General features: G+C 31.0%; 1 protein-coding gene across 2 annotated transcripts in view; it reads right to left on the minus strand.

Moving 5' to 3' along the window:
• The window catches only part of LOC143223206 (endoplasmic reticulum metallopeptidase 1-like), a 49,842-nt gene that overhangs the window by 5,498 nt on the left and 31,249 nt on the right, over positions 1 to 13,095 (minus strand). For both annotated transcript variants that reach the window (XM_076450813.1, XM_076450815.1), the window contains exons 10-12: positions 12,782 to 12,937; positions 4,708 to 4,907; positions 947 to 1,062 (exon numbers count right to left, since the gene is read on the minus strand). In XM_076450813.1, the coding sequence (XP_076306928.1) occupies positions 947 to 1,062; positions 4,708 to 4,907; positions 12,782 to 12,937 (472 nt within the window). The remainder of the gene's footprint in view (positions 1 to 946; positions 1,063 to 4,707; positions 4,908 to 12,781; positions 12,938 to 13,095) is intronic.

Below are 13,095 nucleotides of genomic sequence, written 5' to 3' on the forward strand. Positions count from 1 at the left end.
CTTTCCTGACCAACATATTTCTTCAGATAGTACCATCAGATTACCATCTTTATTGATGGCTGCAACACCATTCAATTGGAAAATGTGTGCAAATGTAGAAGGTGTTAAGGAGAACATTAACATGGTTTTTGTTTCAACGTGTAGTGATTTCTTTAATCAGAGCTTTAACAACCTGATTGTAAGATGGAAAAACATCATTGGTAAGAATGGAGACTATTTCACTGAATTAAAGTTTTGTTTTGATATATAAGTTGTTTGAATTTTTTTTGTCATTTATAAAAAACCAACATAAATTTCTTGATGGCACAAGATCTAAATTATAAACCATTTAAGTGATTAAAACTACCAAACAAACATGTAGAAAATGATCACTGAATAAAATACATTAAATAAGGTAAAGCTTTAGCAAAAGCTCTTCATCAAACATTAACTAAAGTCATAGGTTATCACAATGATGTCTACATCTATCGTAACTTTAAGGATTAATTGAGGCTTGGTAATAAGTTTTCAAAATGCCATTCTTTAAAAGATGTTAATATTAGACATTTATTTTTGAGGGATATACATGCATAGCATCCTATATTAAACAAAATAGTAGGATAATACTTTATTATCAATGGTACAATGAATATTAAACCTTTCACATAAAACCATCAGCATACTTTTTAAATATTTCTACAAAAACTGTTATTGGTAAGCACTATCTGCAGACTGTCAAAGGACACTCAGAATTGACACATTTTACTATCATACATTTGTATCCTCATAATTTAAGTAAAAATGTGCATATATACTTGAATTTTACCTGATCTCTGTAATTTTGATTACAACTTCAGTCTAGTATCAAATAAATACATGAATCAAATCCTCCATTATAAAATGATTTATGCAACACAAATGTAGCAAGCTTTATAATGTGTACACCATAGAGCAAGAGAAACCTCACCTGTCACTCTGAACTTCAGTTTTCGTAGCTCAGGATTAAGAGTTTGCATTTCAACCAATTCCAATTTAAAAGGAGTGTGGATCTTAGGTTTGGAACCTTTCAAATAATAGGACTTTCTGGTGAATAAAACAAAAAAAGTATTTATTTTTTATCAAAATCTCATGGTAATGTATCTTAGAAGTTTTTGTATATTTGTGATCCAATTAAATAATTTTCGTACTTAACATATTACATTGTCTCTAAATGTATACCTGCAAATATATCTAATAACTCAAATTACAAAAATTCCTTCATAAAAGGTTTGCTGAATCAGTCAGTACATACAAATAACTTTGTTCTGGGCAAGTTCAAAGCTTAATATAAAATTTACAATTTAAATTATTATTTTTACACATTCTTCTATAAAACAAGCAGCATTAACAACAAAAATGATTGGGGTACAAAATGTAAAATAAACTACCAAAAGGTATGTTCTTATCTGATAGATGATGGTTAATAAAAGATCCTGTGAACAATTCTTCATTAAATACAGGTGCCAATTTTACTTTGAGAACAGTATTATAAATACATTGACAAGAAATAGTTTCACAAGGTGTGTATCTGCCCAAAAACATCTGCTGAAAAGATGTAACCAAACCAAAAGATTGAGATGGAGATATGACTGCATACAGTGGAATGAGGAAGGATGGGACCATGTGCTCTTTAGAGATGAATACAAGTGAACCAATGACAGTTTGGTTGATTGTGAAAAAAAATGGTACAGTTACGACAGAAAGTGTTCGTATACCTGCGACCTGAGTAGTTTTTTGCTCATAACTTAAAAAGTATCACAATTAGGCTAATAGACATATAGTATATAATATAAATATTATACTAACACACATCTACATAAATTTTTATGTAAATTAAACAGCAAATGAACTGTTTATAAACAAATAACCAAAAACAGGAGGAGCAGAAAGTATTCGTACATTTCAGAACGTGTGAAAAACTGATATTCCCGTAAAAATTTTATTTAGTTTGGCGAATAAACTACATTATACCATTCCAGAACTAAACACTGGGTTCATAATTATTGGAATTTAGCCAGCAAAAAATTTACTTCCAGCAATTTAACGCCCTCTCCATCATGGCAAACAGGAAAGAACTGTCCAGGGATTTAAAAAAACGAATTATTGTAAAATACAAGTCTCGTGTGTCTCTTTCCGGTATTGCTACACAATTAATGTGCCAAAATCTACTGTTCAAAGCATATTGTCAAGTTTAAGCTTACAGGATCAACTGCTAACCTCCCTGGTTCTAGATGCCCCACCACAATTCCAGAGAGAACCAAAAGGAAGATTCTCAGAGAAGTTAGTAGGAACCCTCATTTAACACGTAATGACACACAGAAACTGGTAAGGGAAACTGGGGTTGAAGTAAGCACCTCTACAGTTACGCTCTTCTGGGTTCAAAGCATGCTGTCCTCATAGAACTCCATATTTAAAGCCTGTTCATTTAGAAGTATGACTGAGGTATGCAAGAAAGCATGTAGATAAACCCTTTACCTACTGGAAGAGTATTCATTGGTCAGATGAGACTAAACCTGAGCTAAAATCAAGGTTAATGAAATACCCACAATAATAGCTAGCCTGTAGAAAATCTTAACATGAATATTCTAGAAGTTCTATGGTCTTATGTAAAACTGACCAAAACAACATTTGTCAACTCTAAGGAGTTATATACAACTTTGAAATAATATTTCAACCATACAATAATAATCTGTACTGCAGCATGAAAATAAACTGTTATACATCATTCTGTATAAGGCAAATACTTACAAACAAAATAACAGTACACTGTACAGTTTACTTCCTTTTCTTTTGTGTTATCTGCAATAATGCTTTATATCTCTAATAACTGTCATTTCCCCCTTGTTCCAGGTAAAGAAAAATATAAGTTTTGAAAGTGTTTGGGTTTTTGGGGTTTCATTTCTGATTAATGTATATATGTGTTTCCACCATGATTTCCATTTCTGTAGGTGCTATACATTTCATCTGTGACAGTATGACTTGCACCTGCAGTAATGAACCACTGTTGTTTATAAATCACTGAAATAAAATGTTTAAATTAGCCCTCTATAAATGTGTATTTTTTTAATAATTTACCCAAGCAGTTCTGGTGTGGTATCTAGCAGTACCATATGACCAAGATATTTTAAGTACGAGTTTTATGTCAACATTATGATGTGCTAATTTGAGGTTTTGAAGAAGAAAAAAATAAACACTTTCTACAAGTCAGAACCAAGGGAAGAATTACATTTTACATACAACAGAATACTACTGTGTTTATCAGTAAAAGTCTAAATGACCTAACAAACTTAGTATTCTAAAAAAGCAAAAGTATTTATATACTTACACAGTACTGAAGGGAAAGTTTACACTAAATTAACAAAGTATTTTTATATTCCATTGTTATTACTTTATAAATACCTGGAGAAAAAAATACATATTTGAACCTTTTCCATTTTGCTATATCTATATGTGTAAGGATAAAAAAAACAAAAATTCCAAGTTCAAGTGATATATGAAGTGAAAATACAAAAGACATATAATTAGTTTTCTTAGTGCTTATATGGGACCAAGAAAACCAACCAAAAATTGCATTTCTCTCACACACACTTTAAAAGATAAGTTATAAATATTTAGATTTGGATAAATATTTATAACTTATTTTTTAAAGTGATAATTAGTTTTATTATGCTTATAGTTTATCATTATTCTTAAAAACAGCATAATAAATATAATCATCTATACACACTACATTTTTAAAGTTTCAAGATCTTAGCCTAGATTTTCCTTTCCTCCAGAGAACAAGTGAAGCAACTATTGAATTAATTTCCATGCTTAGCTTAGAAATACATGATTAATTATATTTGCTACATTTCAGATATAAAAGTTAATGACAAATGAACACAGTTACATAGCAAGGATACAAATAATTACCTATCAAGAATAAAATACTATTTTCTTGTGCTTTTAAGCAGTTAACATCATTTTTGATTAATTTTATTATAACGGATGTAGATTGTATGTATCTATGTATGTATGTGATCCAAACTATGTAAAATGTGATGCCATCTATTGAAAAAGAAAAACACAAAAATTTCACATTCTGGGTTTTCAAGATTGAGACAATTTGAAAAAAATTTGAAAAATACTCTCACACACAATGGCTTTCATGAGAATTACATGAGGATATTATTATATCTTTATTGGTGTAATTTTTAAGCGTATTACTAAAAAATTGAAGTTTTTAAACAAGATACTACTTTTTCAATAAATGATAGTACTTTTAATATTAAAAAAAGGTACAGTTTATATCAATAATACTTATCAAAAACTTTAAGCTCTGTACATTAAATCATTTTGATGCAATGAATTGCTTGTGCCTAAGGACCACAATCTGAACACTTTTCCCATGCAGTACTTTACAGAAAAAATACTTTAAAAAATGTTCAGTTTTTTACAACCCTTTTAGAATTAGGTATGAATACCATGAATTTGCAATTACTAGTATGAACAGCCCAGCCACCTGCACAGCAGTGTTTCTGCTTCTTTAATGGAACTATAAGAAGTATGAGTAAATAACAGAGGTTTAATAAATAATAAGTAATAAATATAACGTGCAGCATCCTTTTATTTACCTACCATATAACATGCATTGTACCTGTGGTGGGAATTCAGTAAGATATGACACATACACAAGTTGTAAGTACTTACTTCAACTTAGAAACAAAGGGTAGGTAATAAGGCATTCCACAGTAGGGATGACTAACACACTCAACAAGCTCTGCATTTTGTAATTCAGGCACAAATGGAAAGAGTGAATATGGCCCATTGTGGTCCAAGGGAACTATCCAGAATCCCCCATCTGACAATAGCAGTTCACCAGACTTGCTGTGAAAATTTCGCTCCACATGCTGTCATAAAAAGGATATGGATATGTAGTTGATGTTTACTAATAACCCTGATGAAATATATGGTACAAAATACATATTTATCATTTGAGATTCACTTGATTTAATTTGGTCACACTAACAAATAAGTAAAAAAAATTAAAGGTCAAGCATATAGGTAAAAAAAACAAAAACACCCTACACATTAAAGACTATCTCAAAAAAGAAAAAGAATGAGTTACAGAACTCATGTTTTAAAGAAAACATATACAAAATCTAACCTAAGCACTTACAACTATAGTTGTGAATATTATAAGAGGGATTTGGGCTTTATGGGGACCATTGCATCATTTCAGTAACTCCAGTAGCTTCTTTCTCAGCTAAGTAATTTCTGCATAGGTTCGATGAGTGTTTGGGGTCATTATCCTCTTGGTAGTAAAATCTCTTCCACTGGATATACAACCAACTCTTTGAATCAGATGTTTCAAAATTAAATTCATCTGTACATAAAATCCATTTCTACTCATCAATAGTCCAGTTTCTATACTTTTTGATACTGTAAGTCTGGACACTTTTCTGTCGTTTGGTACATGGTGTTTTATCTCATGCTTGAGATCAGTGACAGTCTGCCGTGTATCCCAAAGGCTGCATAAACGAAGATACTTAACATGAGTACCATTGAGTTTAGTTAGGCGTTCTGCCTCTTCCTTCCCTATTTTCAAATTTATCTGTCTTGGTTTCATGATCTAGGGTGAAAAATTAACATTTTGAGTGGAGCATTTCAAGTCTGCAGCAATCTGTGGGAGAGTCCAACCAGCTTAACATAAAGCTTTTACGGGAACATTCTGATCTACTAACAGTTTGCAGTGTTTTTTAGGTTGTGGCATGACAACAAAACCTTATATATAGTACTGAACATTGTTTTTTTCAAGGTTTATTTGAAGAATGCTGTTAAATCAATTTCTTCTAGCATATACTGGTACAACATGCTAGCTTCTTCTATATAATTGAGACACTGTATAGGGTAGCATGATAGTTATTTCAGACCATAAATTTGACCAGTATATTCATTCAAACAGAACTCTTATGACATGCTTTTGGTACAAGTATATGAGAACTTTAAAAAATCATAAGTATTATCACCATGGGTCATTCAGTTGTCAACAGAGATCAATGAAGCATTACAGTAGCAGAGATGCCAACCATTACAATTTGTGCATAATCATTACGATTTTGGTGTATACATTATGACTATATGCTCATACAGACAAATATTATGACTTGTTGCAACTCCCAAATTATTATATATTATATAGGCCTATACAATAAAGTGATAAATTGTTACCCTACAGCTTGAAATGGGATAAAAGAAAATTTCTAGTGAGATACAAATAAATTTTGATAATAAATAAAAGAAATAGTACAAATGGCTATTTACAATAATCATGTTTGTGTTTGAAATAATAAAAAATATTTGTATCTCCGACGTCTACCAATAGTTTGAGTGAGATGCTTCTCCATACTGGGTACATGGGGGAATCCATAGTTATGTCATCAGTGCTCATAGATGGGTATTTCTCGTTTTCTAAGGAGCATAGAAACACCAATGCAATCATTCACAAGATGGAAAAAAAACCTCGTTCACCAAATTGTCTTGATTCTGGCAAATCTAAAAGGATTAAAACTGTGAATCAAAAATTCAGGAAAGAGTATAGTGCAAAATATCCAGTCATTGCATCAAAAGAAGCCATAGAAAAAAAACAACACAAGAAATTGATGAAAGATTCATGCCTCTGGTACATTGATAAAAAAGGAATGGTGAAAAGTGTAGCAATGTAAGATGTGACATGAGAAGTGAGTCCCTGAGCCAAGACACAGGACCAAACAAAAGATACACAGAAGGATAGAGTATGGAGACACCAGGATGAAAAATGACCTATCACAGTAGATAGAGGACTGAACTGGGCAGAGCAAGAGTCAGGGTCTGTTACTACATAAAAAGCCAGAGCAGGTTAATCTGGAACAGTCAACACAACACAAGAAGGAGGAGTCTAGATGAAGGAAGACACCCAGAAGAGGAGGAGTCTCAATGGAGGGTAAGCATATAGGGGTTAGCCCCTAAACCAAGACACATGACCACACAAAAGTCACTTTGAAAGAAGGAGTGTGTAAACGTCTAGATGACAAATATCATACTGGAGATAAATGAGGAGCATACAAGAAAAAGAAAAGAGTATGAAGTGTTGTTCCAACGAGGACCGGGGCAGAAGGAACCATATCTGAGTGGCCAAGAAGAACCAGCAGAACACAATTGACTCACTTTGTGAGTCAACTTAGAGTGAGTCAACTTAGAGGGTAGACATACAGGTGAAGAGCCCTCCAATCTTAAGTGAAAATGTTAATCTCTACAGCTGAAGATTGAAGGACTGAAAACTAAAATGAGGAAAGTGTGGCATACCAGCAAATGTGAAATACATAGAAATATGCAATATTCCCTGCTGAGAACACACCCACAGAAAAAAGTGAGGAAGAAGAGATCACTTTATGGAGAATCTGATAGGGACATGAGAGATTAGTCACAAGGATTAGAACTCTGGAAACATTGAGCTGCCAGAATAATGTCAAGCTCATTGCCCCAGCACATGAAATCCAGAGTATGATCAGACTGAGATTGGTACATTATTATTCCCTTCTTAGTAAATAATGGTGAAAATAGCTGAACTGCAGAAAGAACCAAAACCATTCTCCCCTGCAGAAAAGGATACAAAGCCCAATGAACTACCAAGATACCAATATGTGGATACAGAAAGTAGCCTCCTTAATTGACCACAGACCCAAATACTCCGAGGAATCGAGAAAATTGGAATGGTCTAAGGGATTGTGAGGGAAGTTTATCTGGTTGAGTACTATCAAATTAAACTTCCATGAACAGGGAGACAGAGGAGGATGGAAGTAAACACCTGGTTGAGTGAGTTTCACACATTAAATAGCTCCGTTGTTTAGTAAGACACAAACAAACTGAGCAAGACAAAGAGCAAGGTACAATTTTGGAGATGTGAGAAGTGAGCAAAGGGGAAGAGAAACAGAAGTCAAAACCTTCATAGAGAATCCATAATAACAACAGAACTGTCATGAAGTGTAGCCAAAAACACACACAAACTAAAGAAACTGAAGAAAGTACATATAACTACACAGAGCAAAAAAGTAACACACCTACAAAACTAAGAAACTGACCTAAAACAATAAGTAACCCTCAAGTACTAAACCACTTAAGGGACTAATAAGATAAATGACCCTTAAACACAGAATGTAGAAGTAGATTCAAATGAACTATAAGACAAAAGATGTAAAAAGAAATCTTATCCCAGAGAACATGAGAATAAAAAACATCCATTTAACAAAAACAAAAGTTGACTCCAAACTTACTGTCAGCCAGATGTGACTTATAATAATGATAAATACATGAAGTGCTTAAAAGACTGTTTCATACTTTTAAAAGTAGAAATAACATATCTGCAAAATGAAACAAATGTAAGGTTATCATGCATGTTAATTTTGAACTTCCAGACTGTAAGAAAATGATAATGATGTAAGTAAATATGTGCAGAGCAATGTATAATCAAGTAAGTGTATTAATAAGCCAATACACTAAAATGAGTCAGACCCAAACAAACAGCATAATAGACTCAACCAACTGTATGACTGATTACATAACAGAATTTAATAATTTATGCAGTAGTCTCAGATATGAAATAAATAAAGGAAGAAACAAATTAGGAGTTCATTTCAACATCTAGGAGTGAAAAACTAATAGCTTGTACTTTTTGTCAACAAACAGAGCAAAATGTGCCCAAGGTAAAATAAAATGAATAGCCTCATGCGACATCAAGAATGCCACTGTGAAAGTCTTTATAGACTGCCAAAAGACTGTGGTGAGTTTTGTCAATCAAAGCATAGCTCTGAAAAGTATAGTATAAATAATTCACTTTAGTTTATATCATCTTTGATTCCAACAACTAAAAATACATTTTCACACTATTCGAAAGATTTATAGCAAAGCTGAGGGCAATGGCTTCAGAACTGATAAAACCTTTGCATGTACAGTTCTGTATTATAATATAAATTATTATATTTTGTTTACACAGAAATAAAAAGAGGAACTGTAATTAAAAGGATTTTTGTAATTCTCCCCAAGCTAAGAAAAAACAATGACAATAGGCTAGTGCTACAAACTGAGAACTCCTCTTTCCACCAAATTCAGTTAAAAAAAGATTCAGAAAATTATTGAAGACATGTGATGCTAGAACATTTGTTGCAAAATTGTAGTTTTCTATTTCCATAACAAATAAGTAATTTTAATCATTTTTTTCGAATTCAAACAGAATGTGTGTAAAAAGTTAGAGAAACCAAATGCTAAATGTTAAAATCTTAAGTATGATGTTCTAACCAAAAAATATACCATGTTTTGAATACTAGAAATCTCACTTCACCGAAACCCTACTTCACCTTTGAGCTACCTCATAAACTGATGCTGCTACCTAAACATTCTTGTTGTTTAAGGATTAATTGATATTTTAACAAAAAAACAATTAAACATAGAAAAATATTTTACCATGGTACAACATTTCACCCTTATATATTTCTAATGTTGTTTATCAGTCTGACTGTGATAGTAAGAAATAAAGTGGGAAAAACGTTTTTATCACTTTCTTTTAATATCTTAGGAAGTTTTTGTGACCAAGCCTTGGCATTGTCCAACTAATTCATTACTTGACAATTCACTTGTGATAACATTTTTAAAATTGTTTTTAGGTAGTATTTGATTAATGAACATCAATATTCTTTGTAATATTAAAGTTAAGAAAATTAAAATAAAAATTTTTTATCATGCATAATTTTAACCCAATCATATATTAACTATGGCAGCTGTCAGACAAATGTTTATCATAAAGAATTACTTTTAAATATAAACTAGATAAGGACTTTATAGTTGCACAACATCAATACCATCTCCACAGCAGTGACAAACAACACTGTGGTATAAACATAAAGTTTATTTTGGAGGTTGTTTAAGAAAAGGTTCAAGTGATATGAAATGAATATTTCTGTAAAACAGAAGTTGGAAATATAACTGTGGAAATACATGATTGGTTGAAAAATACAACACTGACAAACATTGGTTTGAAAGCTAAGAAGATACTTTGATGTAACATTTTGAGGCCAATATTTTTGTTTTTCCCATGAAAATCAGCTCTCAGCCTTGTGCAAACAGAGTAATATTTTCCAAAAAAGCTCTAAAAAAATCAAAACTTATATTATTCCTTGTACTTTTATGTTTTCTGATACAGTTGCTATCTTAAGACAAATTCAGAAGAGGTCCAGATACCAAGTGGAAATAATCTGCAAACATGCATGTAAGCCTATATTAAAATGGATGGAAAATATGATTTCTTCATAATGAAAAAGTCTACATCATACTAAGAATTCTGGAGAGCAGTAGAATCTTTTAACCCTTTCATAACAGATTTGGTATAATGTACAAGTTAAGTATTCATACTATAACTTTTGATGCAGTATGTGTACCTTTACAAAATTTGAAGACATTTAGTAAAGATTACAAATTTTTTGTACACAAAATATTATATTTTTAATGAAGTATTTTTATTAAAGACTTGTTTGTGAATATATTGAGTCTGTTTTATTACTAATCTGAATGCAAATTGATTTTCAAGTTATGATAAAATAACTATTCTTCATCCTAAAAATCTCAAATATTATTTATGTAATCTCTAAAACCTCCTAAATACATTTCAAATGTTTGGTTTTAGTAAGACTTTATATATGGTCAGTTATTTTCTCTACCCTAATTATGTGGGGTCTGTAAATTAGCCCAACCTTTAATTACCATAAAAATTTAGGAAATAAATATAAATTATGTTTTTTCATTCCAAAATGACTACAGATTATAATCTAAAAATACATATATTTAATCTAAATAGCTTAAATCTCCTAAAATTATACATTAATAATATATTTATTATTAATTTGATTTTCCATTCATGCTTAGCTAACACTAAAGAACTTGCACAGATTACAATACCCAATAAATATGAAAGTGATCTTTAGTTTTTACAAAGTGACTTATCTTGATCGTGTTTTAGTGGACGAGCAGTTGGTAATATACAGTAACATTTCGATTATTATGCATTATATAGATTATTACCATTTACAAATAAGTTCTTAAACTTAAAATAAATTGTTAAAACATAGAGCAGTAAATAAATAAATAAGTGTAGCAAACAATTATATCTTCTGGTTACAACAACCTTTGTACTTGTTTGCTGCTTGTCACAGGTTGCTAAGCCTTTAAAATTTTGCACTTGGTGTATGTGAAATAAAATAATTTTTTTGGTTTTATATATACACAGTTGAAATATTAAAAAAATCATAAATAACTATATCAAAACCATAGAATTCCACAATAATTTATCAAGTTTAGTAACGAAGCTGTATTTTGTCTAAAATATTATATAGTTTAGAGCAGACCAAAAACACAAACTGCCTGCTTGAAATCTTGGTTTAAAAGAACAAGATGGCCTTCAAGCATTTTAAAATGGCTGAGAAAGTATCTACAGGCATTCTGAGCTTTCGACTGATTATTCAGATGTCATATATTGAAGTAAGTGTATATAAGGAACAGTTTTCAAAAATGGAAATTATAATCAATAATTTGATACAAAATTATTGATATAATTCATAAAAAAATAGCTCAGATAATTCTGAATTAAAATCAAGAAACACAATTATATGGTCTTTGATCTGTGACATGTCGCCTGACCTTGAAGAAAGTAATCAGACCCACTGATTAGTGAGTAGGGGGCCTATTAGGTATGGAATAATCTACAACAAAGTGAACAATGATTGTAACAACCCTGACAGTTAATAAGCTTCCAAAGCCACAGCAGAAATAACGTTTAAGTATGAACAACATCCCACACTCAGAACTACGTCTAAATCACCACCATTTGGGAGATCATGATAAAAAATTAAAGAATTTGGAAAAAAAAACTAAAGAAAATGAAAATTAAAGTTTTATTAATAATGTAAACTTCAATAACTTGAACACATATGAGAAGTGTAAACACATCTGTCCTCCATCTTGCTGAGGAAAAGACTGAAGGTTCACAAGTGCAAATACATGTAGGTGTTTCACTTTCATACTGATGAAGGGCTTTGTCACATGATAACATTGTCATGCAATGGTGTAATTCACATAAAATTAAGTGAAATTAGATGGGAGTTGCCTCAAAGTTAGCAGCATACATATCTATTTGGCAGACACATAAAGAAGATAGTTAATTTGTGTATAGAGGTAAGTTGTTGTCTTAGAAAAACAGTTTACTTTTCAAATAAACATGGCAGCTAAATTTTATTTCTATGTTGTTTCTTTAATCAAAATTAGTTTAGTATTGTTCTGCACATACTACTAAGATAAAAGCACTCTTTGCCTCAGTAGCAATAAATTATAATTTCATTGCATTTCAGACTGTTCTGAGATTTCAAAATTCTGTTTTTTATGTATAATAAAATTGTTATAATAATCAAGAAAGTAAAACCTTTTCATATACAAAGGTTTTATGTCCTTGATTAGTTTCATTTTATCAATTAATACAGTATAAGAGATGTATAGGTTTAATTTAACAAAGCAATGTTTTTTGTCATAAAACTTGGTAAATGTTCTATCAGGTTTTATAATGTAACTCAATATGTTTTTTAAATTTATCTACTTGAAGAACAATTTTTTTTTAATTGGACATACATTTCTTACAAATAAAGAACCCATTTTTGAGATCTACCATTCGAGTTTTATGGTAAAAAAAACAACTACATGTACTTACAGCAATTATATATTTTTGTGGAGCAGGACTGTTTGCATCCTCTGAATATGGAAATCCTAGTGGGCTTAAGCATACAATGCACAAACACGTTATGAACAGTAAAAATAAAACCCCAACAGCTTGTAAAACATAACGTGCCACATGTACCAATGTCAGCTGCAAGAAAAAACAAAGCTTGAAACTATTAAAAATATTTCTTATATCAAAAGAAAACTCTAAATTCTGTTAAAATAATTCAGAGCAAAAAAAAATCCTTTAAAAAGAGCTGAAAAGAAACAGTTTTAATATCATACCAAGATGGCTTCTTTTAAGAA

This window comes from Tachypleus tridentatus, chromosome 8 (genome assembly GCF_004210375.1).
Source record: "Tachypleus tridentatus isolate NWPU-2018 chromosome 8, ASM421037v1, whole genome shotgun sequence".
Taxonomy (NCBI): Eukaryota; Metazoa; Arthropoda; class Merostomata; order Xiphosura; family Limulidae; genus Tachypleus; species Tachypleus tridentatus.